We start from the raw sequence: 27417 nt of genomic DNA, 5'->3' as shown, positions 1-27417 counted from the left end.
GTATTAAATACTGCACATAATTCTATGTAGATCTTGCATCTTAATTAAAGATGCTCATACCAGTATCCTTTGCTGAATCTGGTACAATAGTGTGCCTTACCTTACAAAGAGAAGGAAGACAGGATTGATTAGGGCAATGAGAATGACTCATGTAAATCTGGAAGTTGCAACATTTGTATTTCAATGTTAAAAACACTTGTGAGTTAAACAATTGCTGCTACTGAAGGAGAGAACAAGTTCATTGTTTCCCACATGATTAGGATGGGAAAGACTTTAAGTTCATTAATAGCATACTTGAAATGTGTCTCCTTCAATTGATGTTTCCAGTTTTAAGTGCAGACTGCAGTGTGCATCGGCAAACTGCCACATGTCTAAATATGATGAATAACTTTCAGTTAGAAAGAGCGAGCAGAATGAGAGGGCACTCATTGCATCCTCTGTTAGCCTAGCAGAAGAGTGTATTTTGTAACCTCAAACCAATGCTGTCTTTTGAAAATTGTTGAAATATAATTAGCAAAGAGGTGGTTACAGAGGTTAACTAGCTACTTACAGGTAGCTAATTCCACATTCTATATGTGGTAATGCACTACATTTCAAGTGTTAAACTGACATAAAGAAGAGAGATTTAGGAGATGGGACAAAAGATTTGGGTTAGACTTGCATCATTCTGAAATCATAGAAGACAAGATCATAGGAGTGGTTTTCCATTTCCAAGTTTGCCTTTTTCTGTAAGACATTAACAATGTATTTCTGAATGTCTGGTTAATGCTGCTTTAGCCTGCATTATTTCATGCCTGTTGGCTTAAAATGCTGTGCATTGAGCTGTAATGAGATGCTGTTTTTCTTGTTATCTGTATACAGCTGCTTGCTTCTAAATGACTAGGTAATGAATTAGCTTCCCTGGCATGTTTGAAATAAAAGTATTGCATGCACTTTTGTCTCATGTGAATGGCTTTTTTCCTCATCTGTGTTCTGATATATTTCAAATTTGCATTGTTTGCCTTGGGTGATTCTGAGCTGCAGGTAGTGTATAATAAAGCGGAATGTAGTCCATAATTGCATAAAATGTTTGACACTTCCTAAAACAAATAACACGAACAAAACATAATCCATTCCATTTGTTTCTTAAAAAGTCATAATTGATGAAATTATTCTAGCAAAACACATTAGCTTTTAGGTGTTCCTGTTGAGATTATATTGTTGATATGCATGTAAGAAGGCATGTTTGCCTCAAGGCTGCTACTGTAGTACTAAAATGTTAACATCTTACTGAGTTTAACTGGTGAGGTCTACCTGTGGGCAAGTAGCCAATGTCCTTGAAATAATTTGCTTTAAATTTATTATCAGCCAATGACCTTGATTTATTCGAAGAAATTTAATCTTAATTTTCAGCAGGCATATACTTAAATTATCTGCAACTTTGAATAGGCAGTGGAGATGGTAATAGTAAAGTGCTCTCTAAATACAGCAGCAGTGCACTGTCTTCAGAGTTAGAGCAACCTTTTTTTAGGTTGTTTACTAAATATACTGCTTCACCACTGTAACTGTAAGCATCTACTGCTGTTGAGTCAATTTAAAACTTTGAATGATTGTTCTACTACAAATATTTTCAAGACCCAGAAATCTGTGAGAAGTTACGATTTCATGTTTTCCTCAATATTTTTTTTCCACTTGAGTTCTGTTGCTGTAGTTGGTTAAAAGTGTAGGATTTTTTTTGGAATAAAATGCTTCAAGTTATTGGATAGGGGAGAGGCATATCCTCTAAAATGAATGCAACAAAGTCATCTGGGAATTTAATGCTACAGGTTATATTAAAAACTTATATTCTTATATATATATCCTATATATATATATATAGAGAGAGAGGATATAGCTTCCTTTTCAAGCAGTGTTTCTTTTTGGGGGGGGGCATGTTAAAACACAAGTCTTTAAGCTGTACTGCCTTGCTTTATCAAGGTCACTGCAGTTCTAAGAATATTTAAATATCACATCAGTGAGAAAACACTTCATCCTTAATTCACTGAGTATCTCGCTTCCAGTTTTAACTTGCTTTTTTTCTGGATTTTGGAAGCCATCTGAAAGTGCTCAGCAGTGGACTTCTCCAAATGCTGACTTTCAAGTGAATTTGCCTATAAAATATTATAACTTCATATATATTTTTATTTAACACAAAAATTTATAATAAATATAGTCCTACATGTGAATTGAATTGATTCTAAATGTGATCATTTTGTGCTCCATAGTCAAAGCCGATAGAAACAAAGTTCTGGTGTTGCTTGCAAGATTTAAGGCTTTTAATTCTGTACTTTACAAAAAAAAAAATTTGTTTTTTGAAAAAAAATATGTTTAGAAAACAGTTTTAGAAAACATTTGTTTGCTGCTTTAACTGTTATTTGCCTTTTTCCTGCTTCATGACATGTCTTGCTTTAGGATGCTAAAGTAAGTTTATTCATACTCTGGATATTAAAAATGCTTATGTTTCCGTAAAGATACGGTATCCCTTTTTATTTACTATCATATTTTTCATCATTATGGTGAAGTACTGCTTAATGTTTCTAATCAAATTAATATTTTTTTCAGATGCTATAGCAATAATGAATATGGAACTGATGATAACCATTCGAAGTTTTGTATAAAACAACTTGTTCTGACTATAAACAACGTTTTGCAAGAATAGAATTAACGTAAAATTTTGCATTCTACCTGCTGTAAAATAATTCAGTTCCAATCCTGGCAACTCCTCCCCTGTCAAAACAGTAAATTCATTGACACCAGGTGTACCAAGGAACATGGATTTATTTTTTTTAAGCTAAGCATGTTACCTGTGTAAAAAGTCTAGGCTCTTCATGAAGAGCATGAGGGATACCGTATCTAAGTAGCTTCAGTCTTTTCATCTGTGTATTCTTTCTAGCCTAGCGGAGACCCATGAAACAACTCACCACAAAAATAACTGGCAGATTCCATTGCAAGATGCTTCCCTGTCCCTCCCCAGTTCATATCTCTATTACTGGGTTGTGATTTGTTCCCTGCTGGTACACTTGAATTGCTTTTTTTATTATGCTTAAGGGCAATAAAATCTACCAGCTCTTCCTGTGAACCATGACAATCTAATTAACAGCTCTTTGAAAAGTGCAGCTAATGCCATGTTTGCAAACTGCAGTGCTTTTATATTTTCATGTCTTCCAGCTTTTCTTTAATTAAGCATCATTCATACTAACTCTCATGTATGGTACTGTTCAGTAGAAGCACAGGATCCATTTACCACTGTCTCAAATTTTCCCTCCATAGGAAGCAGAGACCCCACGTAGTGTACTTGAAGAAATTGGATTGACATAAATCTTCTGTTCCGCTGATGACATCTCAGTGTTTCATACTGTAAATGTTCACTGCCTTCATTGTAATGTTTAGCTAATGGTGTAAGATGCTGTTTGTCAGTATTACTGTTTTGCTAAGCTGCTTCATTCAGGCCTACAAGATAAATTCTCCTTTTGAAAAGGGAACAAGAAACCGAAGTCCAAACACGATAAACGAAAGGGAATTAGATTTAAATTGACTCAATGTCTCCTCTGCATTTACAGAAAATTTGCATTTGATTTCAGTAAGTGTACTGTTTTTATAAGCAAACTTGACTTCAGGAAATAAATGTATCATTGCCATAGCATATCTAAATGAACGGAAACTACATGGACAACTTCAAGTATGAAATGTTATATTGTAGAAATTGTGTTTATGCAACCAAAGACTTTCGTTCATCTACGTTTTTAGTCAACAGCTGTGATAATCCTGCTTTCTTTCAGTTGATGCATTAAGATTGGAAATAACTGTTTACTACTGAATTTGCCATTATACCAAAGAATCCTCTTAGGATCTGCATATCAAACTGGTTAAAAACTGTTAAGGTGGTAATGCTTTTTGCAAGAAAGCTGCAAACTGATCATTTACTAGCAGTGAAAATGCATTTACATGTAGTTATCTGAGCAAATCTGTGCAAGTTACTATATTAAAAAGGGAATGCATGTATTTAAAAATCCAAACAGGGAAACTATTTTTAAATCAGTATTAGCTTGCTCTGAATATAAACACACAAAAAAGTAGCCTTTTTGACACTATAGAGGTATGTAATGAAAATAGGATACTTTTGAACATGGAAAGAGGGAGCTTTACAAAAGGGAGTTTTTATGATTTTCTTTTGAACTCTACAACTTAATTTGTATTTATTGGTGTTTTATAGTTATGCTTTAATGGGTGTATAAGCACCTTTAGGAAAAACAGTGTCAGCTTCATGTTTGAATACTTCCGACTTACATGTTTCACGTGGGACACATCCCTTATAAAACTCCTACCTGGTGTCCAGTGGTATAACCAGCTAATTTGCAGTGAGAACTTTTAAAGCCAGATTTGTATATGAGACTCACTGCAAATGGGGCAAAGTGCTACCGGGTGATAGTTTGACACTTCTCGCAGGCTCTTTAATTGTACATTCAAACTGTTTCACTTGAGGAGATGTGGTTCATGTATGCTTTGCGAGTTCTGAGAAGGTATCGGCACACCTGGGAGTAGCAAAGTTCTGTGTGTGTGCATGGTCCCTGAGAATGCCAGGCTTTCTTTCCCTCTCTTCCCTTCCCAGCGATTTCACTGTAGAAGTCCATGTTTTGGCTGGGTCAGTTAAGTACGTAGTGCCATGTATGTTCTCCCCAAACAGAGCTTTGGCAGGGCTGGTGGAGGCAGTTGTGCAGCGCTTGCACGAGCAGTTACCCAGCTGCGGGAGAGCCATGGATGCTAAATGTAACCCACCAGAAGAGGGGCAGTGGTGATAGGCGTGAGTTCCCTGACCCAGGTCCCAGTGCTGGTGGCAGCAGAAGGCAGGGGTGGGTCTGCATGCCTCAGTGGCAGTGCTGGAGCAGAGCCTGTGAACTCGTGGTGTTCAATGTTGTCTGCTTAAGCCATTCCTGGGATTTGAACATACCGCATTGCTAGAGACCGCGGTTAACTTCAGGCACACAAAAGCAGTGGTTTGCGTTTTCTCTGTGCACAACGTGCGGGGATAGATGAGGTTAATATGGTGTTAGAATACCCCTCAGTGTGAGATCGAAGCGGTGAAATTACCTTTAGTCAAACCTGAAGCAATTTCCTACGTATTCAGCGTTTTTAAAGTTTACACTGTCACTTGTATGTGCTTGGCTGGGTTAAGCTTTGTTGTGATTGTGATGAATAAATTGTTTGACCTCCGTCGTACTGTCACATTGGTTTAGTTGTAATAAATGTCCATTTTTACACCATTGCTTTGTGTTTATATGTAATTAGTACTGTTTTTTTTTTTTTCTTTTTCAGAGGAAAAAAAAGGCTACTCAGTGCCAGCTTAAAAAAAAAAAGGGAAATTTTATTACAGTGCTTAACCTGCTCTTGAGCACTTTATTAAAAAAATGTGTGAGAATACTGTGTCCAAGATTAGTTATTTACATCCATTTAAATTCTACAGAAAGCAATAAATTAGCAAGTTTTTGGAAGCCTTATCACATTAAACATGGAATTTATTAAAGGGGATGGTAAATTGTTGCGGTAGTGCCACTTCACTTGAAATTAAAACAAATCACATGTTGCTTGAGAGAGGGTTCTAGGTAATACAAGCTTGCTGTTCAGTTCCTCGCTTGGGATTACAAACATGTCAATGCAGCATTCACAGTCCTAAGTCCTCGTCTCAACCAATTTTCTCTTGACTCATCTGCTTTCCAGCTTTCTGAAGCAACTGAACTGCCTGACGTCACCAGCAAAAGCACGGGGAAAACTTACCATCTTTAGGGCATTCTTTAATATGGAAGAAATATTTTGTTTCTTAAATTTTCTATCTTAGTTAGAGAAGGGAAAAAAAAAAAAAAAGCTAAGGAGTTCTGTAGACTTTCTGAATTGTTTAGGCAAGGGATTATTGGCCTGAGTGCCCTCACTGTGATCACTGAATCTTCAAGCTGAAGAGGCCTTAAACATCTGCTGTTCCTTTTGGGTTAACACTGAGATGATGGTCATGCTGTGGCTGCCTCTTTGCTGAATTACCATGTTTATGGGTGTTTATGGGTTATGTTTGCACAGCTTGCTTTCTACTCAGTCTAGTGGCTTTCTGAACTGTATGTCAGATAGCTCTTTTTTTTTAAAAAATGTGATAGATGCTGTATTCAGCCGATACATCAGAGCTGAATACAAGGAATGGGTGGAATAAGTGTTTTGTGTGTGTTTTTTAATTACAACAAGCTTATAGCGAAAGCAAAATCAGCTGCATTCTTCAAGTGATGTAAGAAACTAAACTGAGCTTTTAAGTTTTTAACTTTCACATTTTTAAAGTGCTGTTATAGGACAGGAAGCAACAGCATCTCAGAGCGGACTCCTGCATTTCTTCTGAAAACTGTCACTTTGCACATCCCAAAGATGCTGCTACTGGTACAGGTATATAACCAGTAAACATCAGGGTAATTACTGATGCACTGCGTGTGGTAATATGCAACTGAATCAAGGATTGTCCTCCTGAAGTGTTTAAAGCTGAAAAGTTACTTAGAATGTCTTCTGACCACTCATTCCATCACTAATGGAAAGCGCCAGAGAGGAAAGGCCTTCCTCTACACTTGTTCCCTCATTGTGAAAATGCAAGTCTTGCATTCAGCACGTGAACATGTGAGCTGCGTGATGGGAGCTGGCTACGCAACAAGCACAGCAAGCAGCAAGGAAAGGGAAATCACCTCAAGGCAGGCACCACTGAGAACGTGAGGCTGTGCTGCTGGTAGAAGGCAAGCCTATTTCCCAGGTGCCTAACCGCCACCAGGCAGGGATCCTACTGCTGCTGACAGGAGTAGCTCCTACCTCTCTGACAGTATTCCCCTTCTGCCACAGGCAGCACACTAACTTACTGTCACAAAGCACATCAGGTAATCACCTGGAACAGCATGGTTTCCATGAAGTAGTTGGGACTTCCACGTTCAGCTTTCTGCTCCCGTACATTTATTCCTTCCACAAGAGAAGGGTCGGAACAGCATTTGCTCCCTGCCCTGACTCCATCAGCTGGCTGGCAAGCCCCTGCTGCTGCCCTAACCACCTTCTTGCAGCTCTGTGTCAATACCTGCTTTCATAATCAATCCAAAGCCTCTTGGTGATCCTTGCACAATTAAATTAGGAAAAAAGTATAAAAGCAACTGCCTTAAGCAGTCATTAATAAAAAGTAGTAATTCACTAGCCACTAGGAATTCACTTTATAAGGTCCTTTTATGTGGATTATGCAGAATAGTACATGGTGAGAACAAGCTATTCCTTGCAAATTTAAATCCCTTCTGTGTTTTCTGGGGCTTTTCCCCTTTGGAAAAAAAAAAGGAGCTTAACATTTAAGAACTTCTAGGCTCTTTGTCTCTTCAGAATAAATAGCTCACTCAGCTAATAAGGAAACACAAAACCATGCATATGACACTACTTAAGATTATGAAGTAGGGAAACTACTGAAATACATGAACTCTTAATTTCGAAAACTGGTTGAATGCCAGGTTTCATGCTAACAAATGCAAACTAAATGTCAGATCTACAGCACTCAATTTCTGTGTAATAAGCAGACTGCATGTGAAACAATGATAATTACAGCTACCAGTTCTACAGCGCACGGGTGCAGCCAGCACGTTGGATCCAGACCTCACGAAAAAAAGCTGAAGCCTCAGCCATTAGGATAGCAGAAATAAAGTATATTTAAGTTTTACATGCATCTCTGAGCAATGTTTTTTTTTAATTATTATTAAGAACTTTTTTTTTTTTTTTTAGAAAAAAGATAAAATACAGCAGCTCAGCTTCCCTGCTCCCTTTACAAAACCATGGGGACAAGGAGCCTAATTACCTGTGGAATTCTCAGTCCCAGAGAGGTCCGTTTCATTTATTTCACCCTGCTCATCACAGATCATCACAAAACCAGCATCCTACTGCCCATTTCACTTCTGGTCGAGCTCAGTGATTTACTTCCCTCAGATAACGCTCAGCAACAGCACAAGCAGCACGCTGCATGGCAGGGGATGTACAACACACTGCAGGTGGCACAAATCAACTTTTCCACCCAAGAGCCTTCACCAGCAGTCCAGCTCACCAGAACGCGGGCTGTGAGACGCGAGGCAGCACCAGTGAAATGATCTTCCTGGCATGCTGGTGATGCTGCCCAGCAAGTGGGGAAGGCCAGTTCAACTGTACCGGTTTACTGCGTTCTGCACAAGTGCCCATCTATGAAAAAATAGAAACCCCGGGGAAAATCTGCCTGTGAGATCTAGTCAGGAAAGATACATTATGAGAAAGCGGTTGTCACAAATTTCTCAAATACAATTTAAAATGGTGCTGTCTATCCATCAAAATCTGCCTTTCAAATGAAGTTATTATTTCAAAAGTTATGCTATTACAGTCTCTACATCTGTTAATAACTAAAACATTTAATCAAATTAACTAAGCTACAGTTCTGCCTACAGTTATGACAATATATATTGAAAGTCGGGTTTGAACTGAACAACAATATATAGCACTTCTGTTGTATTACTCCAAATTGGACAACAGTTACACATGAAAGAAGGAAAATGTATAATCAGCATGCTAGGTGCAGTATGCATTTAGAAAAGCAAAAATATATATATATTATATCCAGAACAATGGTCATTCACTCTATCCTGGGGGAAAAAAAATGCTCTTGCTATGAGGAAAGCTACACTGGAGTTTGGATGTCCAGATTTGCTAAAGAACTTGATGCTATGTTGTTGAGTCATAACAAACACCTATTTGGGAGCATTTCATGCCTACTTCAGAGGCTCCTAACTTAACAAGTGGTCTGAACTGTGCTCTAGAGGCAGGAGTCCCAAGTTCTTTGGAGAGGCTGAAGAGAGAGAGCTATCTCTGCAGACACCTGGGGCACCCACACCTTCAGGGTCACAAACTGCTCTCTCCAAGCATAAACAGACATCGAAGTGCCCAAGTTAAAAACCTAAAGGTAAACAGGGTGAAGTACAGTCAATTTAACAGCACAAATCTTTCATTTAAAACTGAAGAAATAGCTATAAGAACTTCGCTAATTGCAGGTACTCCGCTAACACAGCTGTCAGTTATAAAAAGCTTCGTCCCGATAACCTCATTTTTAAGCACCCCTCTCCACCTTGACTGTAGGGGAGCTAGGCAGTAGAGTGCCTTAAACTGTAATATAAGCCCCAAAAAAAGGCTTGATATCAAATCCTCTCACAAAAAAAAAACTAAAATATTACTTCAGGTATAAAATAATACTGAGTTTCTTTAGCCACTCTGCAACATCTTGAGCCTTTACAATGACATTCCCATCTTTAGTTACCAGATTTACACTTTTCTTCCCACTCCATAAGAGGTTAGGCAGGTTGTTTTCAACTACAAATGGTATGCAACCAAGAAGTATGCAAAGTATTTTCTGTCTTCACTCCAGGGATTACAAGTGATTGGTCTCCACACTTACTTGGGGATTAAGGTACTGAATAAATTGATTGTTTTCCTGTGTAATTCCTACTTGGTTTTTGTCTACTGCAATCCCTACAGGCAATTAGCTCAGCAGCTCAGTCACAGGAGAGAGAAAAATCCAACACTTATGACCACAAAGCTCCTACTGGGCAAGTATTGTACAAGCAAACAGTGAAGCCTTTTAGATCCCTTTTCTCCAATGCATAACATGATTATATTACTTTGTCTAGAACAGGATAGCCCATAAACATACGGTAAACATAAATGGCTGTCTTTTACACAGACTTCAACTGGCAGCGTGCTGCTGTGTGAGTTCACAGCACACTAGCTGTTCTGTACTAACTCCTTACAGGGACAGGAAACACTTAACACACACGTTACACAGAAATAAGCATATACCAAAAAAGCTTTACTTCTCTTTCTATTTTGTATTCAGGATGCATCCAGATGTTGCAGTAGTTCAGAGGGACAGAGTAGCTAGAGTACTTGACATTTACACCTCATATAGGACTTAAACTTTTAATTTTCTGAAGCTTAGCACACAGTAAACTAGGTTCCTTTATTAGGAAGAAACATTTTAATGTGCAAGAACACTTTATTTGAAACTCAAACGTATCTGGTGCCCTATTGGAAAGATATTTGTCAGCTCTACATTTGATCAACATTTGATCAATTAGCAACTTCTAAGATTAATTCTCACTTTGTTTTGGGAGTTTCACTACTTTTTCCTCTGCTGCTTGATCTCTTTTTACCCCTACTCCTGGATCGAGAAGAGCTCCGACTTCTGCTCCGACTACGTGTTCGACTGTAACTTCTGCTGCGGCTGCGTCCTCTCCTCTTCCTCCCTCTGCTGCGAGACCTCCTCCTTTCTCGACTCCTTGACCTGCCAGACCGGCGCCTCCTCTTGTTTTTGCGGCGATTCTTTTTTCTCTCAGATTCTCCGTTTCTGCGATAAGAATGATCTGGGCTTGGGCTGCCCCTTCTCCTTGACCGGCTGTAATAGTCATCACGATGGCTTGATCTGTTTCTCCTCTCAGAGTTTTTAGACAACTGATTAGTCCGTTCAGGAGAAATACGTATGTCTCTATTGGCCTCCCAGAATTCATTGTTTGGATTTTTGAATACATGAAGAAAGTTGCAGTGTTTCCCTCTTGGACACTTCTGCCTTTCAAATAAGCCTGCAACAGATGAGGGTTTGCTTTTTTTTTTTTTTTTTTTTTTTTTTATGAACCAGACCTGTTAAACCTTCATTATGCACCTACTGGAAATGAAGCTTTCTGAACTTAATTTTGCCTCCTCCAACAGAGAAACATCTATCTGAACACCTACCAATTTAATTCACCCAAGATTATTTTTACAACAGGTACTTTTCTTGGAATTAACCTTCTAACATGTATTTAAGATGGCTATTACAGCTTTAGCTTAAAACTATTTTCATAAATAATTTTAGCACTCTAAATTTTCTAAGAATGTAAATACAGAGAAGTCAAATGTAAGTTACTGCTAAGAACTGTTGATGGTTGAGAAACTATTGTTGCTTTTGAAAGAGATAAATTTGTATTTTCTGCACTTCTGCCTTAGTATTGTTATTATTTCTAAAGCTGGAATCTATGCTTTCTCTTCCAGTCCAAGCAAATCCACTAGGATGATTCAAATGCTTAAGTGACAGAGAACAAATATTCCCTTTCCTTCCTAGAGCTACACAAGCAAGCAAGCATATTTGTCTTCCAAATAGAAATGAACTCGATCTGAAGCACTGGCTGAATCAAAGTGACAGATTAACTCCCTCTTTTTCACTTCTACATTAACTCTTTCATTAACGCACATTCTCTTTTACGAGCATTTATGTAACTCACCACAAATGGCGGTCTTCCATCTTGTCACAGGACAGAATTCACAATGGAGCTGCCGGCCTGCGTACCATCGGCCACTGAATAGAGCAAGAGCTGCCTGGCAGTCCTTCTCCCTTTAAAAAGAAAGAAAGGAACAAACAAACGTGTAACATTATCACTGTACAAGCATTTAGGATGTCACTTACCAATTTCAGGCTCCCATTGCAGTATGAGAACAAATCATTTGGATTATACAGTTTTCATTACTGGGCTTTGGAGTTTTAGAACTAAACTTGGTAAGATTGTGAATACTTACGACTGGTACTGGACATACACATTTCCTCGCAGGTGAGGCTCATAGTTGCAACTGACCTAAGGAGATCAAAACATTAAGTTAGGACAACTGAAGGCTGATGTACAGCAAGTTACACACATGAAGGTGGCAGCCATTCTGATTTATGACAGCACATTAATATGAACTTGTGTATTATTTTCTTCAAAACATAGTCTTAATCAAATACGATGTTCAGACAACAAAGGCCATCTGGTTTATGTCTGTATGTTTCCAGCATTTTGCTTTGATTACCACTAGGTCCTCTGCTTCAGTTAGTCCACAAGGCAGCTTGTACTCCATTGTCTTGCACTTAAGTCTGGGCCAACCCTACTACGCGACTGCCAAGTCCTGCTCTGAAAATATTCAGTAGTATCCCCATGAGGAAACGTGGGATTCGTTATGGAAGAAGAATGTTTAGAACAATTTACCTTCACAGCATCCCTGTGAGATGAGTTAGGAAAGCTGAAGCCACTAGCTTTCACTGAACAGTTCTGATAGCTATTTTTCACTATAATCTAGCATTCAAAGTCTATCCAGAACTCACAAAAATACACAATTTAACTTCCAAAAACCTTGTTACTAGTTGCTAGGGATGCTGAGATGTGCAGGCCCAGGCCAGTTAGGACCTGGTTCTCCAGAGCAGAACTGTGAGCCCAGCCCCTCCTGCCCCCAGGCCTCTTCCAATACCCGCACCAAATGAGGCAAGCAGCTTCTTTCATCACTGGACCCTCAGAGAATACACCTCTGGATTAGGCAAGGGCTTCAGAGGCAACAAGGAACAGTTATGTAATTAAATATTACAGAGTAAATAGTCACAGTATTTGAGATAAATAGCAACGTTAGTGTAAGAACAACCTCATCTTCAACATGTTTGGGTGGGAAAAGAAAAGAAGGGCATTTTGTCAGAACCTGCCAGATTCAGGAGTAGCTTCCCAGAAAGAACAATAAGAATAAAACCCCGTACCACATTGGAAATGGAAGTCAGTTGAAACAGGCATGAGTGTAATATGATTATAAATGGTAGGAGAGACTCAACCATGGTTGAGATTCCAGCTGCCAACACATAATTTCAAAACATCTCTAATAAAATGAAAACGCCTTTGAAAATCAAAATACAGTTGCACAATTACTTCAGAAACTATGAAACCCCACACTAGAAGCTCTTACCCCATTATTAGCCACAGGGATCCAAGTACGTGCAACTTTAGAAGATAGTTGCACAAAACACAACAAAGATACTACCTTAAGGATCCGAGTTTGAAGGTAAGACAGCATTTCAACACATGTTCCAGTGGGAATATACATCCCATCTTCTACAATGGAACATTGCTGGCTAATACCCCTTGAGTCAAAATAAGGTGGGATACTCATCCAAACAAGTAAAGGTTTCTTTCTTACAACCTCATTATACAGCTATTGAAAATTCATATTTATTTTTTTTTAAACTTTCCTCCTGCTTGAAATGCTAATACAATCTCTGTTCTAAGGCAGCTGTCACTACAGAGAAACAAAAAGAGAAAAGGCACAGCATGCCTCCTGGTGACTACAGAAAAACACTTAGGAATGGCAAGCAGAAAGGGATGCTGCAATAAGTTTTGTTACAAGGAGATTTCACCATCCAAGCTGCACGTTTTATGACAACAAGGGACTGTCAAAATGCATCATTCATCTCCAAGGTCTCCATTTACAGGACCCTCATTTTTCCCCCTGAGAAATCGTAATATAAATAGGAAAAAAATTCAGGAAGCCAGATGCAGAAACTAAGGCTGGATGACAAATCTCAACACCATTCACATAACGTACTTCTTTGTAATACAGCCATTTCAAATTAATTCCTGCTACTGAAATATCTCCTACCTTTTCGGTTCATTGCCACTTGAGTTTATTTTATCTAACCAGTTCTAAAATGACAGTATTTGGGTGTATAGTCCAAATACTTTTTGCATCTCCACAGTATCATTCCTTTGGTGCAGCTTTAAGTGGCACAAATGCACTAGCCCAGATACCTTTAATATTGCCTAGCAGTTTTAATCCATGGGCCCTCTGGGGCTTATCACAGGCTAAGCAGAGAAGGGACTGTGAGGTTAAGTGGACTGTTGTTCTGTATCAACACCTGGCAATGTAAAAGCACCCGCTTTTATGACAGTTCAGGAGACTAGCAGAGAAGATTCACCCAGAATGCTCTGTAGAAGCAGTTGGAAGTTTACAGGTGCCAAGAGAGATGCATAGTTTGCAGCAGACACCAGACAGCTCTCTCAAGGATATGGGATTTAGCTAGAGCATACTGCACAGAATTCTCTAAAGGCTAGTAAAACACAGCTGATGTGGTATAAGTTAAGAATTGAAAAAAAAAAAAGAGACAAGCTATTAGACTCCTACGCATACCTTGAATTGAACAACCTTCCCCACGTTCTGAAACTCTGGGAGCACATCCTCGTAGAACTCGAGGAACTGCTGGTAGGTTTCCTCGTCACTGTACTCAAGACTCGCATCGGTGTCGTAGTCATCCCGCCGGCACTGCTCCATGCCAAACGTAATGAACATCCCTCGGACAAGTAGTGTCTTACTAGACGTTGGATAGTTATGCTTACGAGAACACCTGGATAGTTACAAAGAAGAAGAACGAAGAAGGTTTGCACTTCTGGTGAAGACGGACCTGCTGAAGCTTTGAACAGCTGCCATGTTGAGAGAGTTACTACAAAAAAACAACCCACTAGTGGAAAATCAAGTTACTTAATAATTAAGATAGTAAAGTTTGGAAGTGAGTTTGCAAATAATGCTTTTTGTCAATCATAAATATATTCTTACATTAAAAAAATTGTCTGCAGAAGACATTGATACCCTTAACATATTAAAAGCCGAAGTTGCAAGGCTTAAATGCATTCCCCATTTCTCAATGGCTTTACAGAAATACTAACAGTCTTTTACAATATTAAAAAAAAAAAAAAAAAAAGTCCCTGCTCTTCTTTTTGCTGAAAGAACTGAAAGAACTTTTACTGGTAGCGTTCTCTGCACACAGGGAAGAGGAGGTTTGTGAGGTGGGACAGGGCTGAGGAAAAGAAAGCATGTCTAGCCCTGTAGTTGGATGAATACCCTATTATTTTTTTCCATTAAAAAAAAATGCTTATTATAAACAAGTCATAGCTTAATCTGCATCTTCTGGGCAGCCATAGAAGTATTAAGATCTCCCACGCTGTCTATCATCTTCAGGCTACCTCGCTCACGAAACACAGCTCTCCCCCACAAACCTTTAGATTTGATAAGAGCACGGATGCTAGCCCCCGTGTTTATTTCACTGTGCTTTATGATCTGTTTCAAACACTTCACAGAGTAACTGGGTCATACGCTCTCCAACACATTTCTGCTTTTCATGACATGATCAGAGCAACAGTCAGACTAGTCTGCTCTCTTATCTAGCAATGGCAAAGCACAGACAAACTGGGGGAGGTCAGGTCTAAAACCAGCAATTACAGCCTAGACTTAAGACAGAAAGTTTCCTCCTGCATCTTGCCAGCTAGAAATTGACTCACACATTCTGACTTACAACTTAGAAGCCAACCAAACAAAGAAAAGAAGAACAAACAAACAAACAAACAAAAAAAAACACAAACAAGTGAGACAATGAATTTGATCTTTTTTGATTTGAAAAGCGACCTCATTTCACTGCTGTTTGTATTATGGAACACAAAATGTTATACCCAACCAGCATTGCCTGTACACAGATAGCACGTGACAGAACAAAAGCAACCTCAAGAAAAACAAATGACCCAGAATTTAGTATTGCTAGAAAATAATTAGTATTTAAATTATTGTGATTATTTGGTAGTAGGGTAATGGTTGGACCAGATGATTTTGGAGATCTTTTCCAACCTTGATTATTCTATGATCAATAAAGATCGACTGAAAAAGTTTTGCCTTCTTCAAGGCACAGTGAGCTTTGACAAGTCAGTCATTATTGTATTGATAATATGAGCTCCCAATTTTTCACCACTGTGGCTCATTTCAGCTTCTACCCTATTTGTTCATTCCTTATCCTGCCTGTACCTCAGTCTTTTTACTTATGGCTAGCAGCAGGGGATGAAATGACCAGAATACGACAGAAGTGTGTTATGTGAAGACAAAGAAGGAAGATGAAGGAGAGGAAGCTGAAATCAACAACTACAGGTGAGAGAAGGGCAGCATACCATGTTTCCCGGTACGTAGTTACAAAGTTTATGCATAGTTTGCAGCAAAGCTGATTTATGGCCAATTCATGATTAACCCAAGGAGGTTACCTCCATTTAGTACCTCCAAAACAAAAATACTACAAAGATTACAAAGAACTAAGCATGAAAATTTCAGTAGCAATAATGCTGTTTGCGGTGAAATAAATGCCCAAGGTTTTATTTAGGCATTCATCCCATATTTCAGAATAGAAAAAGATATAAGGGCTTATGGGCTTGAAACTTACATAGAGTTCAGTAATCACATAATTGTCTGCACTATGCATCACTCCGAAACAAATTACTTTTAGGAGGAAGGAAACTACAGTACATGGATCACACACATTTCAGTAATACAATTTAGGGTCCTGGTTTCAGTCAGGACAGAGATAATTTTCTTCCTAGGAGCTGGTAGGGTGCTATGTTTTGGCTTAGGATGAGAAGAGTGCTGATAACACCCCGATGTTTTAGTTGTTGCAGAGCAGTGCTTACACCAAGCCAAGGACATCTCAGCCTTTTGCTCTGTCCTACCAACAGGCAGGCTGGGGGTGCAGCAGGAGCTGGGAGGGGACAGACCCAGGACAGCTGACCCAAACTAGCCAAAGAGGTATTCCATCCTATCTGGTGTCACGCTAAACAATATATAGGGGTGGCTAGCTGGGATGGAGGAGCTGTCTGCTCTGGGATAGGCTGGGCATCGTCAGCGGGTGGTGAGCAATTGCATTGTGCATCACTTGTTTGTACACATTATTAGTAGTAGTACTACTATCATCATTGTTGTTATTATTATTATTGTTATTATTATTTTCCTGTCTTAATAAACTGTCTCTATCTCAACTCACAGGCTTCACTTTCCCATTTCTCTCCCCCATCCCAGAGAGGGAGGGGGGAGGTTGAGCAAACAGCTGCGTGGTGTCTAGCTGCCAGCTGGGGGAAACCACAACAGTTAGTTAAACAGCCTTACTCGCTTATGCTGAAGATTCGTGTAATAGAAAAAATAAAATAAAAATTATCAGTTTTTCCCTGCTGATCTGTATTTCCTTCTTAACATGCACAGAAATTAAGGGATTTTCCACCCAGACTCTTAATTTGGGACACCAATTTCAATGGTCACTAATGAACCTGTAATCCTGGACTCATTTATGCTCTTGACTTCCTCAGTGTGAAATTTGTTGCCAGAGGACAATTTGTTTCCTCTGAGGAAGGTGTTTTTTTGTTGTTTTAAGGTGGTAAGTGCTTGGGGACACCTAATTAAGCTGTTTCATGCTAAAAGCAAATAATCCTTCCCATCCTGCTCATGACTTCATCTACCAAAGCCCTCTTCCATCAACTCATTGAAAGTGAAGAGCCTAGACCAGTTAGCCAGTCCTCCTACAGAAGCTGCTCCTCATCTCTCATTATCTTGTTGTCCTTCCTCTGTTCTCACCTTTTACTGTATTTCCTTTCCCAGACAGGGCACCCACAGCAGTATACAAGTATACAAGAACCAAGAATGAGTGTACCACACGTTTAACAGTAAACAAATAGGAGAATTCCAGAAGCTACTACAACATCTTTCCCAACTGTGCAGACGTACCACAGTTTTGCTTTAGTTGACGCCCTCCTAGTTATACATTTATTTTTAAAAAGATGCAGCGTATGCAAACTAATCAAGATAAAAATCAACAGCTGACATGTGAGGCCTGTGCTAATAGCAGAAATCAAATGTACTCTGTCTGAACGAATCTGTGCGTCTGCCAGCTCTAAGGTAAAGGCAGTCTGGCCAGTGGAACCAGAATGTACCATCAATAATACGCCTTAACAATAAATGCTTCAGTTCCAGGCAGTCAACAGTTTTGCTCTCAATGTCTAATTCCACCATGAATAACAGTATCCCATCCAAATAAATAAAAGTAATTCATGAAGCAAGATTTCTTCAGTTTGCACATAAACTAATGAAGTTGCTTGCCTCTCACCCCTCCAAAACATTCCTGCTGGTAAATATTCAATTGATTACCTGTCTCCGAATCGGCAGGAACCTGTTTTGATATAGAATGGGCAATTTGCTCTGTCCTTCTCTGTTCCTATGTTCTCTGGGGGCTCTGGGTTATGCCAGGACACACCATTCTCCAGCTGTGGAAAAAGAAAACAAATATTAAAATACATGTAAGTTAAAAAAAATAAAAAAGAAGAAAGATTTAGTATCAAAATGAAGCTACCAATTAAATTCACAGGCAATTATGAGCACTGCATTAGTACAAATGCAAGCTTGAACCTATTTATGCTTTTATTTTTTTAAACAAAAAACAAACCAAAAGCTACCCAGTGCCTTGGGTCTTTGGTGATGGAAGCCCCTTTTCTTGATAATTGTGCAGTTTTACGAACAAGTCCATATTCATAATTACATATTAACAATAAAATATAACCAAAATGTGTGTTTTCTTTTGCTGAAGTAAAAATAAATAAATAAATGAGCTGCGATATTTGCTCCTGAAACACCAATTTCATTTGTCATCCACAAGAATTACAAATATTGGGACAGTTTATTTTCATTCAGCTAAACCAGTTAGGTACTTCACGCCAGCACACACTGAGCAGCACTTTTTACACCTGGCAGACAGAAGTCTGGGACTATTAACTTATCTGTCCTTGCAAAAGCTTAAGGCTCAGTCATATTATCACTTTTTATGCTGTTAGGAAAGGCTAAATAAAAGTAACCTGCCAAAGGCCATAATTAAAAAGCAATTAAATTCACAGTTAGCACTGGAATGAAAAACATTCATACTGCTCAGCTCAGGCCATCACATTAAGATTTCTAAAATTCAAATTGGGATTATCAAATTGCAAGCCTGACCATAAACAAAACAGGTTTTAAGAAGGTAATTTTCCTTAGCCAAAAGATCTGTAAAGCTAACTAGCTTAAGTTCTCCATTTAAATTAATTGAAAACTGTTTATTTATGAGCAGCATTTGACTCTGCCACCAGCTCTGCTCATGACTCTCAGCCATAATTTCCCCTCAAGAAAACAGCACTATCACTGTTCATGCTGTTGAAGTAACTGAACCCTGCACTGATACCACATAAAGACCAACATGCAATATTTCTGCCTCTGCCCTCGCAGAAGTGGCTGCTAATACATCTTCAGCACCAATAGCTCCGAGCATTTTTCTACCCATATTGCAAAATAAAGGTTTAGATTCCTTGCCTAAGAAAACTCTTTAAATGCAATTCAGAATTGAATGTAGCTAATAGCAATCAACCCTCAACAGGTAACTGGGTTAAAACTTAATTTTCGGACTTATGCAGAGTATGAGTATTCACAAATTTAACCGTATCAGGTTGTTCTCTAAGGAAACTGGAAAAAACGAATTCACCTTCTCTGAGCTCCAAAAATCCATTGTTCCTAGGTTTGTGGGTTGGGCGTTTTGTTGTTTTGTTTTAAACACAGCACACAGCAGTATTTTCAGATTCATTTTTGACTCAGACCTCCTAAACAGCAATGAGCATGCACAAATGCACTGCCATCAACCGGCCAGAAATACACTTAATTATGTTCCACCCAGTAAATAATTGTTTACTGCTCACGCAAACCACTAGATATTCAATTTATTCAGGCCATTAGGTTCTTGAGAGCAGATGGACAGCACGCTACGAGGCAAACACCGGACGGCAATTAAATTATTTTTCAGTTCTTTTTTCAAAAAAAAGACTCTGAGCGTACCTGGCTTTCGGCTTGATCCAGCATCTTCTGCACAGCTGCCTATAAATGGTGCAAACACAGGACTAGTGAAAATCCCAAGGACACACAAAACATCTGGTTTCTTTAGTTAAGAACCTAATTTACAATACTCAATGATTAGACATGATAAAAGTTTCGTGGGGTTTGCTTTAAAAGCAGATGTTTTACTTTGCTTTGTAGCATTTCACATGGTACAAAGCTGTTAAAGGATACATCAGACTAGACTTTCATGTGGACAATTTTCGAACCTAAATGCTAGACAACTTCAAAAGTTTCATTTCTTTTTTGAAACTATCATTGAACTACTCAATAGTTAAATGCATCTCTTGGTCTAGTACTCAACCTTGTCACAGTTATACTTGTAATCATTTAGTTGTGCTAAACTTTTTGACTTGGAACATCCTGCGTACCACAGAAAAGCACATAGCTTACTAAGCCTCTGTTAAACCCAAGTTTATAACTGCTAAGAAATCTTAATATCAGAAACCTGGTAAGCTTTGCTGCATCTACTCTTTCAAACAAAGCAAAAACAATGAGGATATTCTTTCCCTTCCCTCCTCTAAGTGGGATGAGCAAAGCAATAGACACACTCCAAGACTAGCTGGAAATTAGTTCTCTCAAATTATTCTAGGAAATTTCAAGAATAAAGACATTTAAAGACAGCCAATGCAAGAAAACACATTATCGTTGTTCTGATTTGGAAGTGAATTAATTAGATCTAAAAAGAGGAGGAGCAAGTTAAAAACAAAAACAAAACAATGTGAGGAAAAAAAGACAAAAACCCAGAATAACTATTTCCCCATCTTAAGGGGGGAAAAAAATAAACCTTTTCTTTCAGTCAGTGAGTCAGAATTTGAATAAAATGCAGTTTGAAGAGACAGGCCAAATCAATTTACTAACTTTCTGTTGCTGAAATGGGTGGCTCCACTCCCAGCTGAGCACTCACAGCATCCCTCTGAGCGCATGTCAATGCCCTCTATGAGCCAATTTAGCTCACTAGACCAGTAAATTAGTAATCCAGAAAAACAAACAACAGAACAAAAAACAGAAAGCAGCTTCCATTTAGTGCAGGGGACAAAATTAGTCCGCTGGAAGCTTGGGCAAACCCAGACACCACATAAACCCCTTCCCAAGAAAGGGAAGGAACAAAATTCTGCTGTTACCATGGTATAGTTCTGGGAACTCTACCTCAACCTTCAACAGGGGTGAGACCAACATTTTCTCTCCCTACTCTGGCAAGGCATGGATACATAGCACAAGAGGAAGACTGGCAGGAAACACAACTGCTGTTCTTTTTCATTCGTCATGGAAGTGTTATGTAACTCATGACATTAAGTGCAACAATTAAGTGCAGGAGACAATACCACGTGCTCATGTCTCCTCTCCTAGTACGGCTACCAGACAGACACGGTATCAAGGCACCTCCCAGGAGTTGTACTAAACTAGAACCTTTTGCTAATGTGGAGAAGCTGATTTGTCACGGGTTCTGGGAAGCTGCAATCACCCTTTACTGGTGATAGGCCAGTCCTCCCTTTGGATTTCCATACAGGCATCTTACATCCAGTTTATTCGATTCCTAAAAGTTAAGAAGAATGTACACTTAGTGTTATAAATGACTATTTCCAGTATAACTTTTTTCCTCCACTCAGGGAACTCTGGAAAAAAAGATACGTCCTGTTGGATGAGTCAGGTAAAGAAGAGCTGTAATGTATCTTTAGAGTAAGAACTCTGTTAAGGAACAGCAGCAATGTAATTCCATGTCCTCATTGGGAATTTTCTTCCATACTGATTGTGTTCAACTGGGACAGTAAATAAGGATCACCTTTAACGTAAAGACGTAAAGAAGTGCACGTACAGTGTGCCTTCACGTTTAACTGATGCACAGAAGTACATATTACAAACAACCCCATGATTTAGAATTAGTTATTCCCCCCAGGTAAACAGAGTTGCTAGCTCCTCTTTAACAATGAAGAATAATTTCAGCAACGTAGGACTGAGAGAAGTAACTAACACATTTATACACTTGCAGTTAGAATAGAATCCGCCTTCAACATGCATAGACTCGTGCATCAGATAATGCGAGAGGATATGTAACACGTTTATCCTCCCACTGCCAGGAATCACCTCTCTTTCTCTCTTCTCCTGCTGCTTCTGCTGTGCGACTTCTCTCTCTTTTCTTTGCTGCTCTTCCCATTCTTCTTTGATCTTCCTCTTTACGATAAAAGAGATTTTAAAAAGTTATTTAAGGAAACAAATATTTTATAATCGCTACAGTCAAATTTGAAACTATCGTGTTGTATTGTAGCTCCTTGACCATAAAGTTCTCACTCAGTCATAAACCACTAGATCTCTGAACAAAAATCCATTTAAAGAGTATTTTTGTGTCTTTTTAATTTTTCTATCTAGAATGAAAGAAACTATAAGAGCTTACGCTTTCAGACTTAGCAACATCAACAAAACTGCGTACACTACGGAACAGTAGAAGATATTAAAGACTTTTAGAAGTTTTCCTTATTACCAGGCACAACTATAACACTCAGTTTATGCATCACCTCTTCTTCTTCTTGACGTTTTCTTGCAGCCTCTTCTTTTTCTTTCTTAAGCTTGAACTCTTCTTGGGCCTTTTCTTCTCTCAGCAACCACTGCTCATGTAGTTTTTGTCTACCAATGAAACCAGATGCCACTTAGACAAATTTTACTGCCTTCCTGCAATTGTCATGCATGTAATTCAAATTTATTAGTTCAGTATTAACTACAGTTTATCTAATACTCTTTGATATAGAAAATGCCATGAAAGTCATTCATGCATTAGAAAAATCCCGTGTAGCATTAAACACAGATTAAGGATTCTATTTCATAAAATATATTGAGACTTTTCAAGTTTTCAAAATGTAATTGGCTAAAAACCTATCTACTAAGCATATGTTAGTTTCTAGCTGTTTCACCTTTCTGCCTCGAGCTTTTTCTCCTCTTCTTCTTCTTCCTCCTCTTCCAGTTCCTCCTCTTCCTCCTCAGACACCGATTCATCTTTTTCTGTAGCTTCTGAGAAAAGACAAAAAACAACGCATCTAAATGATCAGATGTCACAGTCAGTGAAAATACACAAAATACGAAACTCTTCACACTTACCAGAGTCTCTCAGTTTGGCCAGTGCCTGCCGCTTTTTTTTCCGCTTTTCTTTTTTCAGAATAGCTCTGTATTTTTGATGGCTGAAGATGAGAAATTTTTTACATTACTATACCCAAACGATTAAGTTTTACTGTCATATATACACTCAATTACATCAGCAGCATAAAATCTCACAAATGCAAGATTAACGAATATTCATATGAAACAGCAACTCCACAGGAATATCTGGCACAGTAATAAAATCCGCAACTATGCCGTTAGAACTGCACGTTGCCAGCAGTAACGACCTCGCTGGGGACCAACGCAGAGAGTCTCATCCTTCTTGAGCTCTGCAGGGCTTAGCGTTATCACTAACTTCATGAAATCTCCCCATAAGCCTGAACTTCGGTCGTTAGGTAAGATCTGGGAGAAGAAATTGGGCATATCCTGCACTGAAGTTGTGATACCCCTTTCAGAATATTTTAGTCTTTCTCTCTTTTCATGTGGCACGAAGTTTTAAGTCTCTACCCTTCTACCGAGATACTCTCCACAGACAGTGGTTTTAACATGAAAAAGACATGTATCAGTTGCCACAAATAATTCTCAGGTCCATTTTTCCACCACTGAATCTTGGCCACACTCATGTTTTGCCTGAAATCTCATCTGGTAACTCTGCAAGTGTGTTTGGAAACAGCATCTTGTTTTCATTATGGTTGAAATCCTCCAAGTATCTAATGATCCTTCCACACCAAAGCCTTGTTTTCATTTTTCCTTCTGGCTCCACTGTTTCTGGCCAACTCATAACAGAAGAACCGGAGGGATGATCTCCAGCGCTCCCCATCCTGCCACTCCGAGTAGCGACAGCAGATCCAAACCCTGCCATCTCAGCGCCTGCCATTTCACAGCATTCCAGAGGCGTTACCTCAGAGAGCCCCAAACTCACCTGCATCTCCAGCTACGCTCGTAGCTATGTACGAGTGCTGCGTGCCACTCATAGCTCCGCAGCGGCCCCCAGCAAGCCGAGCTCCTTCCCTCACAGACCCAAACCTGGCCGCAGGGTCATTTTTTGGCCTCCCCCCCAGCACCACCAACGCCCTGGGACCCCCCTCACCCCCTCAGCGTGCGCCGGGCGCTGTCCGCAGCCCCCCCCCCGCCCCGCGCCCCGCTCCCCTCAGCCCGGCTCCCAACCCCTGCGCAGCGCAGCGGCCCCGCAGCCCCCTCACGGCCTCCCCCGCACCTCCCCGAGCCCCCCCCCGGCCCTCACGGCCCCCGCAGGGCCCCGGCGGCGGGGCGGCCATGGCGGCAGGGAGCTGCGCCACTCCCGGGCCCGGCCGCGAGGCGGCCTCAGCGCCGGGCCCGCCGCACGGAGGCACCGCCGGGCCCTCGGCCGGGACGAGGAGCGGGCCGCGGACCCCCCCCGGGTCCCCCCCGGGGCTCCCTCCCTCGGCGGCGGGGGCGGGGGGGGGGGCCGCGGCCCGGCCTCACCTCAGCTTCCCCAGGGGGGACTCGGGCAGCAACATGGGCGCCGCCATCTTGCGGGGCCGACGGGACGTCACGTGACCCCGCGGCGGAAGGGCGACAAATCCCTTCCGGCGCCGCCGGGCATGGCGCCGGCCGGGGGGTGGGGGGGGGAAGGCAGGCTGAGGGGGTTGGTGTCCCTCGTGCGGCTCCTTCCAGCGATACTGGCGCAGTGTTAAAACTATAACATCTATAAAGTTTGTAAAACAAGGCTCAGGCTTTTCCTGCCCGCCCTAAAAGAGCGGGATGGGGAGCGCAGCCGTTGCTCCTCCCTCTCAACACCGTTTGTTATTCAGGGAACGCCTGAGGAAGCGTTGGAAATTCCCAGTTTAATCAAACGTTGAAAAAGTAAAACGATGCACTTCACTGAGTCCCTCACTGATAACATGTCCCAATCCAGTCCTGCACTGTGGTACACACACCAATTTCCCAACCCAACTGAGTAAAGGTGCCTAAAGGTGTGCTCTTTTACAGAGCTCTTTTTTTTTTTTTTTTTTTTTTTTTTTTTAATTTCTTGACTGCTGTGGCCTAATGGCCTCCCAAAGAGCCAAGGGAAGTCAGAGCCGTGTAGCTGGGGCACACCGGGCAGGTATGTTTGTGAATTTAGATGACGACACCTATACGTCCTCATCCTGTCTGAGGCATCCCATCTCTCTTGATTATGCACACGTTTCACAGCAAGGTAAAAGTTATAATGTGCAGACTGGCACAGATTAGATGGGCCAAAATTTGCAAATTGTCAGTAATCAGTTGTTTGGTGACAAGCATTATACATGGCAGCATTTGGAGGTAAAGGATATGTAGGCTTCATCTGGTCATGTTTTGCATAGTCATTAATAATGTACATTGTTGATTAATACCTAAATTATTGGCATAAATCCCAACGCAGGAGCTTACTTTGTATATCCTAGAGGTGGTAAACTGCATAAATTGTCCAAGCCGCTGGCAGTGAAGCGTACCAGTGCAGGCTTTGTGAAAATCAGACTAATTGACTGTGCTGTTCATTGATAGCATAATGAGTGTCGTATTTATTCGGAACCTCAGTGAAGTTATTTAAAGCAATTGTGACTACTGTAGTCAGCAGCTATGTTTGCCAGTTGATCAATGAATATTCAGATGATGACCTTTCTACTAGTACTTCACCATGTTTCAGATTATAGATTGTCTTTTAAAATGGAGTTGACATCACTATTATTTTTACTGTTTGCTTGTGCAGAACAAACATGTAAAATAACACACAAATTGCTGCATTAGATACAGAAGATGGCAGTATTGTGCATTTTAGGACTGATGAACCATACACATTCATGAAATTTGTGAAAAAGCACAAATATTTCATAAATCTGATTTTGTTAAGGAGTTACAACTTTTTATCCTCCTTTTAACAGAGTAAGTACCATAACAACTCTTCTTTAAATTGTCTGTAAGTCAATATTGAGAAATTCACTCATTTCTTTCATTAGTATCATACATTTCATTATGGCATTTTCCAAATATATTTGTGGAAATAACTGTCTTAAGATTATACATTTGAATAGTGAAAAGGAGGATCTCTTTATAAGACAACACACACACACAAAAAAACATCAGCTATAACAGACATTCATAATTCTGGAAATTCTTCTGCAACAGGAATAAAATAATTGCATTTTTCTCCATTTTGTTTATTCTTACGGATTTGTGCATGTAGCAACCTCCTGCTATTCAAGCACAGGTGCAGAGTTCCATGTAATTTAATTGTCACAGTGCTATGAAAGTATTCATGTCAGAAAGAAACAAATATGACCATTCCTGCTTGGCAAGATCAATTCGCGTATCCAAGATAATGTAGCTTTCTAGTAGGTAATTCTTAGCCCCGACACTGGGTTTGGAGAACAGAGGCCTCTTCAGACATGGTTTATTTTTGTGGAAACCTTCAAGAAATCTGCATAACTCACTCTTGCATCTTTCCCAAAGAAAAATATACCTACACTGTGTATAGTTATATACATGTCCCATCATGGGAAGGTATATATGAGCTGCTCTGATTGTACATTACAGAATACAAAACGTTGATTATACAACCTGAGACTACATACTATTCCATTATAAATCTACATGCCTTGTAAGATATATGCACAGAGTTAAATACATACATTAGGCCAGCTCTGAACCACAGTACAGGTACCCCGTTTAGCACATATTTTCACGTAGTGGCCACATGATCCCTCTGGCTTCCATTTTCCTCGTATTTCCCACCAGTGCAGGCAGATACAAAGTTTTCATTGTTTTTTTTTTTTTTGTTGTTGTATGCCCAAGCCCCATGGGGAAATAAGAAAAAGAAATGAATACGTGTACAGCTTTTATTTTCCTGTCTGAAGAAAATGGAACTAGGAGAATATGTAGGAAATGGCGGTAAATCACCAGCGTGAATTTGATTGATTGAGAAAATGCATTTGTATAAAGAGACACTCAGGAAGCTTTAAGGCCATGGCTTGTACTGTACGGTGGTTGGTGAAGTGACAGCAGCTGCACCGTCCTTCCCTATCACGCTGAAAGTTGCTGTTGCTCATTCCCAATGCTAGCCCCACTGTGGGTGACCATCTGTGCTTTTCACTGCAAAGTGCATGCTTCAAGGTGATACATGCAAAATCTAGAGAGCACATCTTTCCCACACCTGCTGCCTAATGGCTGCACTGCCGTCTCAAGGGGTAAATGATTTCTCAGACACTGTCTACTTCTGTGAGCCCTGATAAAAACTCCGTGACAATGTAAGCTATTTCTCCAATATTATAATGATGACTGTGATCATGGTCCCCATTCCACACCCACTTCCGAAAAACTTAATAGAAAAACTCCCATTTAATGAGACTTAGGGTGAACCTATAAAAGCTGGCACTGGTATATTTGATGCTGCTGACATTCAGGTAGATTCTCATCTCACCAGCTACCAAAGACTGCAGGGGAAGTGCAGCATTGTGCTCGGGGAACTGCACAGCACCGTGCACAGCCAGCCTGCAGTGCTCTAGGTACATTTCCATGAGTGACTAATGCTGACAGTAGCACATTGACTCTTTCCTCATAAGAGTTGAACACAACTATTTAAGAGTAAAGATTAACTTCCACAGAGTTTAAAACTGTTAATTTGTCAAATTTGAAAACTGAGGTTGAGTTTGGCCATAGCTGTTAATTAACTTATATGATGGCTATCAATATTTTACTTTCCTGGGATTTTTCCATTTCAAAGGCATT

The 27417-nt window shown here is 40.0% G+C and overlaps 2 protein-coding genes across 3 annotated transcripts in view; one reads left to right on the top strand and one right to left on the bottom strand.

Annotated features, from left to right (window-relative positions):
- AP1S2 (adaptor related protein complex 1 subunit sigma 2) overlaps window positions 1-5434 on the top strand; it is a 30846-nt gene extending 25412 nt beyond the window's left edge. For both annotated transcript variants that reach the window (XR_014618878.1, XM_084295834.1), the window contains one exon: window positions 3289-5434. Coding sequence is in view for 1 of the 2 variants with exons in the window: in XM_084295834.1 (XP_084151960.1) it covers window positions 3289-3336 (48 nt within the window). In the remaining variant the exon portion in view is untranslated. The remainder of the gene's footprint in view (window positions 1-3288) is intronic.
- A 4428-nt stretch (window positions 5435-9862) lies between these two features.
- On the bottom strand, window positions 9863-24211 carry ZRSR2 (zinc finger CCCH-type, RNA binding motif and serine/arginine rich 2). The gene is made up of 11 exons (XM_084295822.1): window positions 24154-24211; window positions 22690-22769; window positions 22506-22602; window positions 22113-22221; window positions 21685-21771; window positions 19543-19581; window positions 17839-17954; window positions 14026-14239; window positions 11623-11678; window positions 11331-11440; window positions 9863-10652 (listed from the first exon to the last, which is right to left on the bottom strand). The coding sequence occupies exons 1-11, from the start codon at window positions 24198-24200 to the stop codon at window positions 10171-10173; spliced, it is 1437 nt and encodes a 478-aa protein (XP_084151948.1). The 5' UTR covers window positions 24201-24211; the 3' UTR covers window positions 9863-10170.
- Between the last annotated feature and the right edge of the window lie 3206 nt (window positions 24212-27417).

This window comes from Netta rufina (genome assembly GCF_964035555.1).
Source record: "Netta rufina genome assembly, chromosome: 1".
Taxonomy (NCBI): Eukaryota; Metazoa; Chordata; class Aves; order Anseriformes; family Anatidae; genus Netta; species Netta rufina.
Note: the sequence above shows the minus strand (reverse complement) of the source record. Positions and strands in the feature narration are given on the sequence as shown.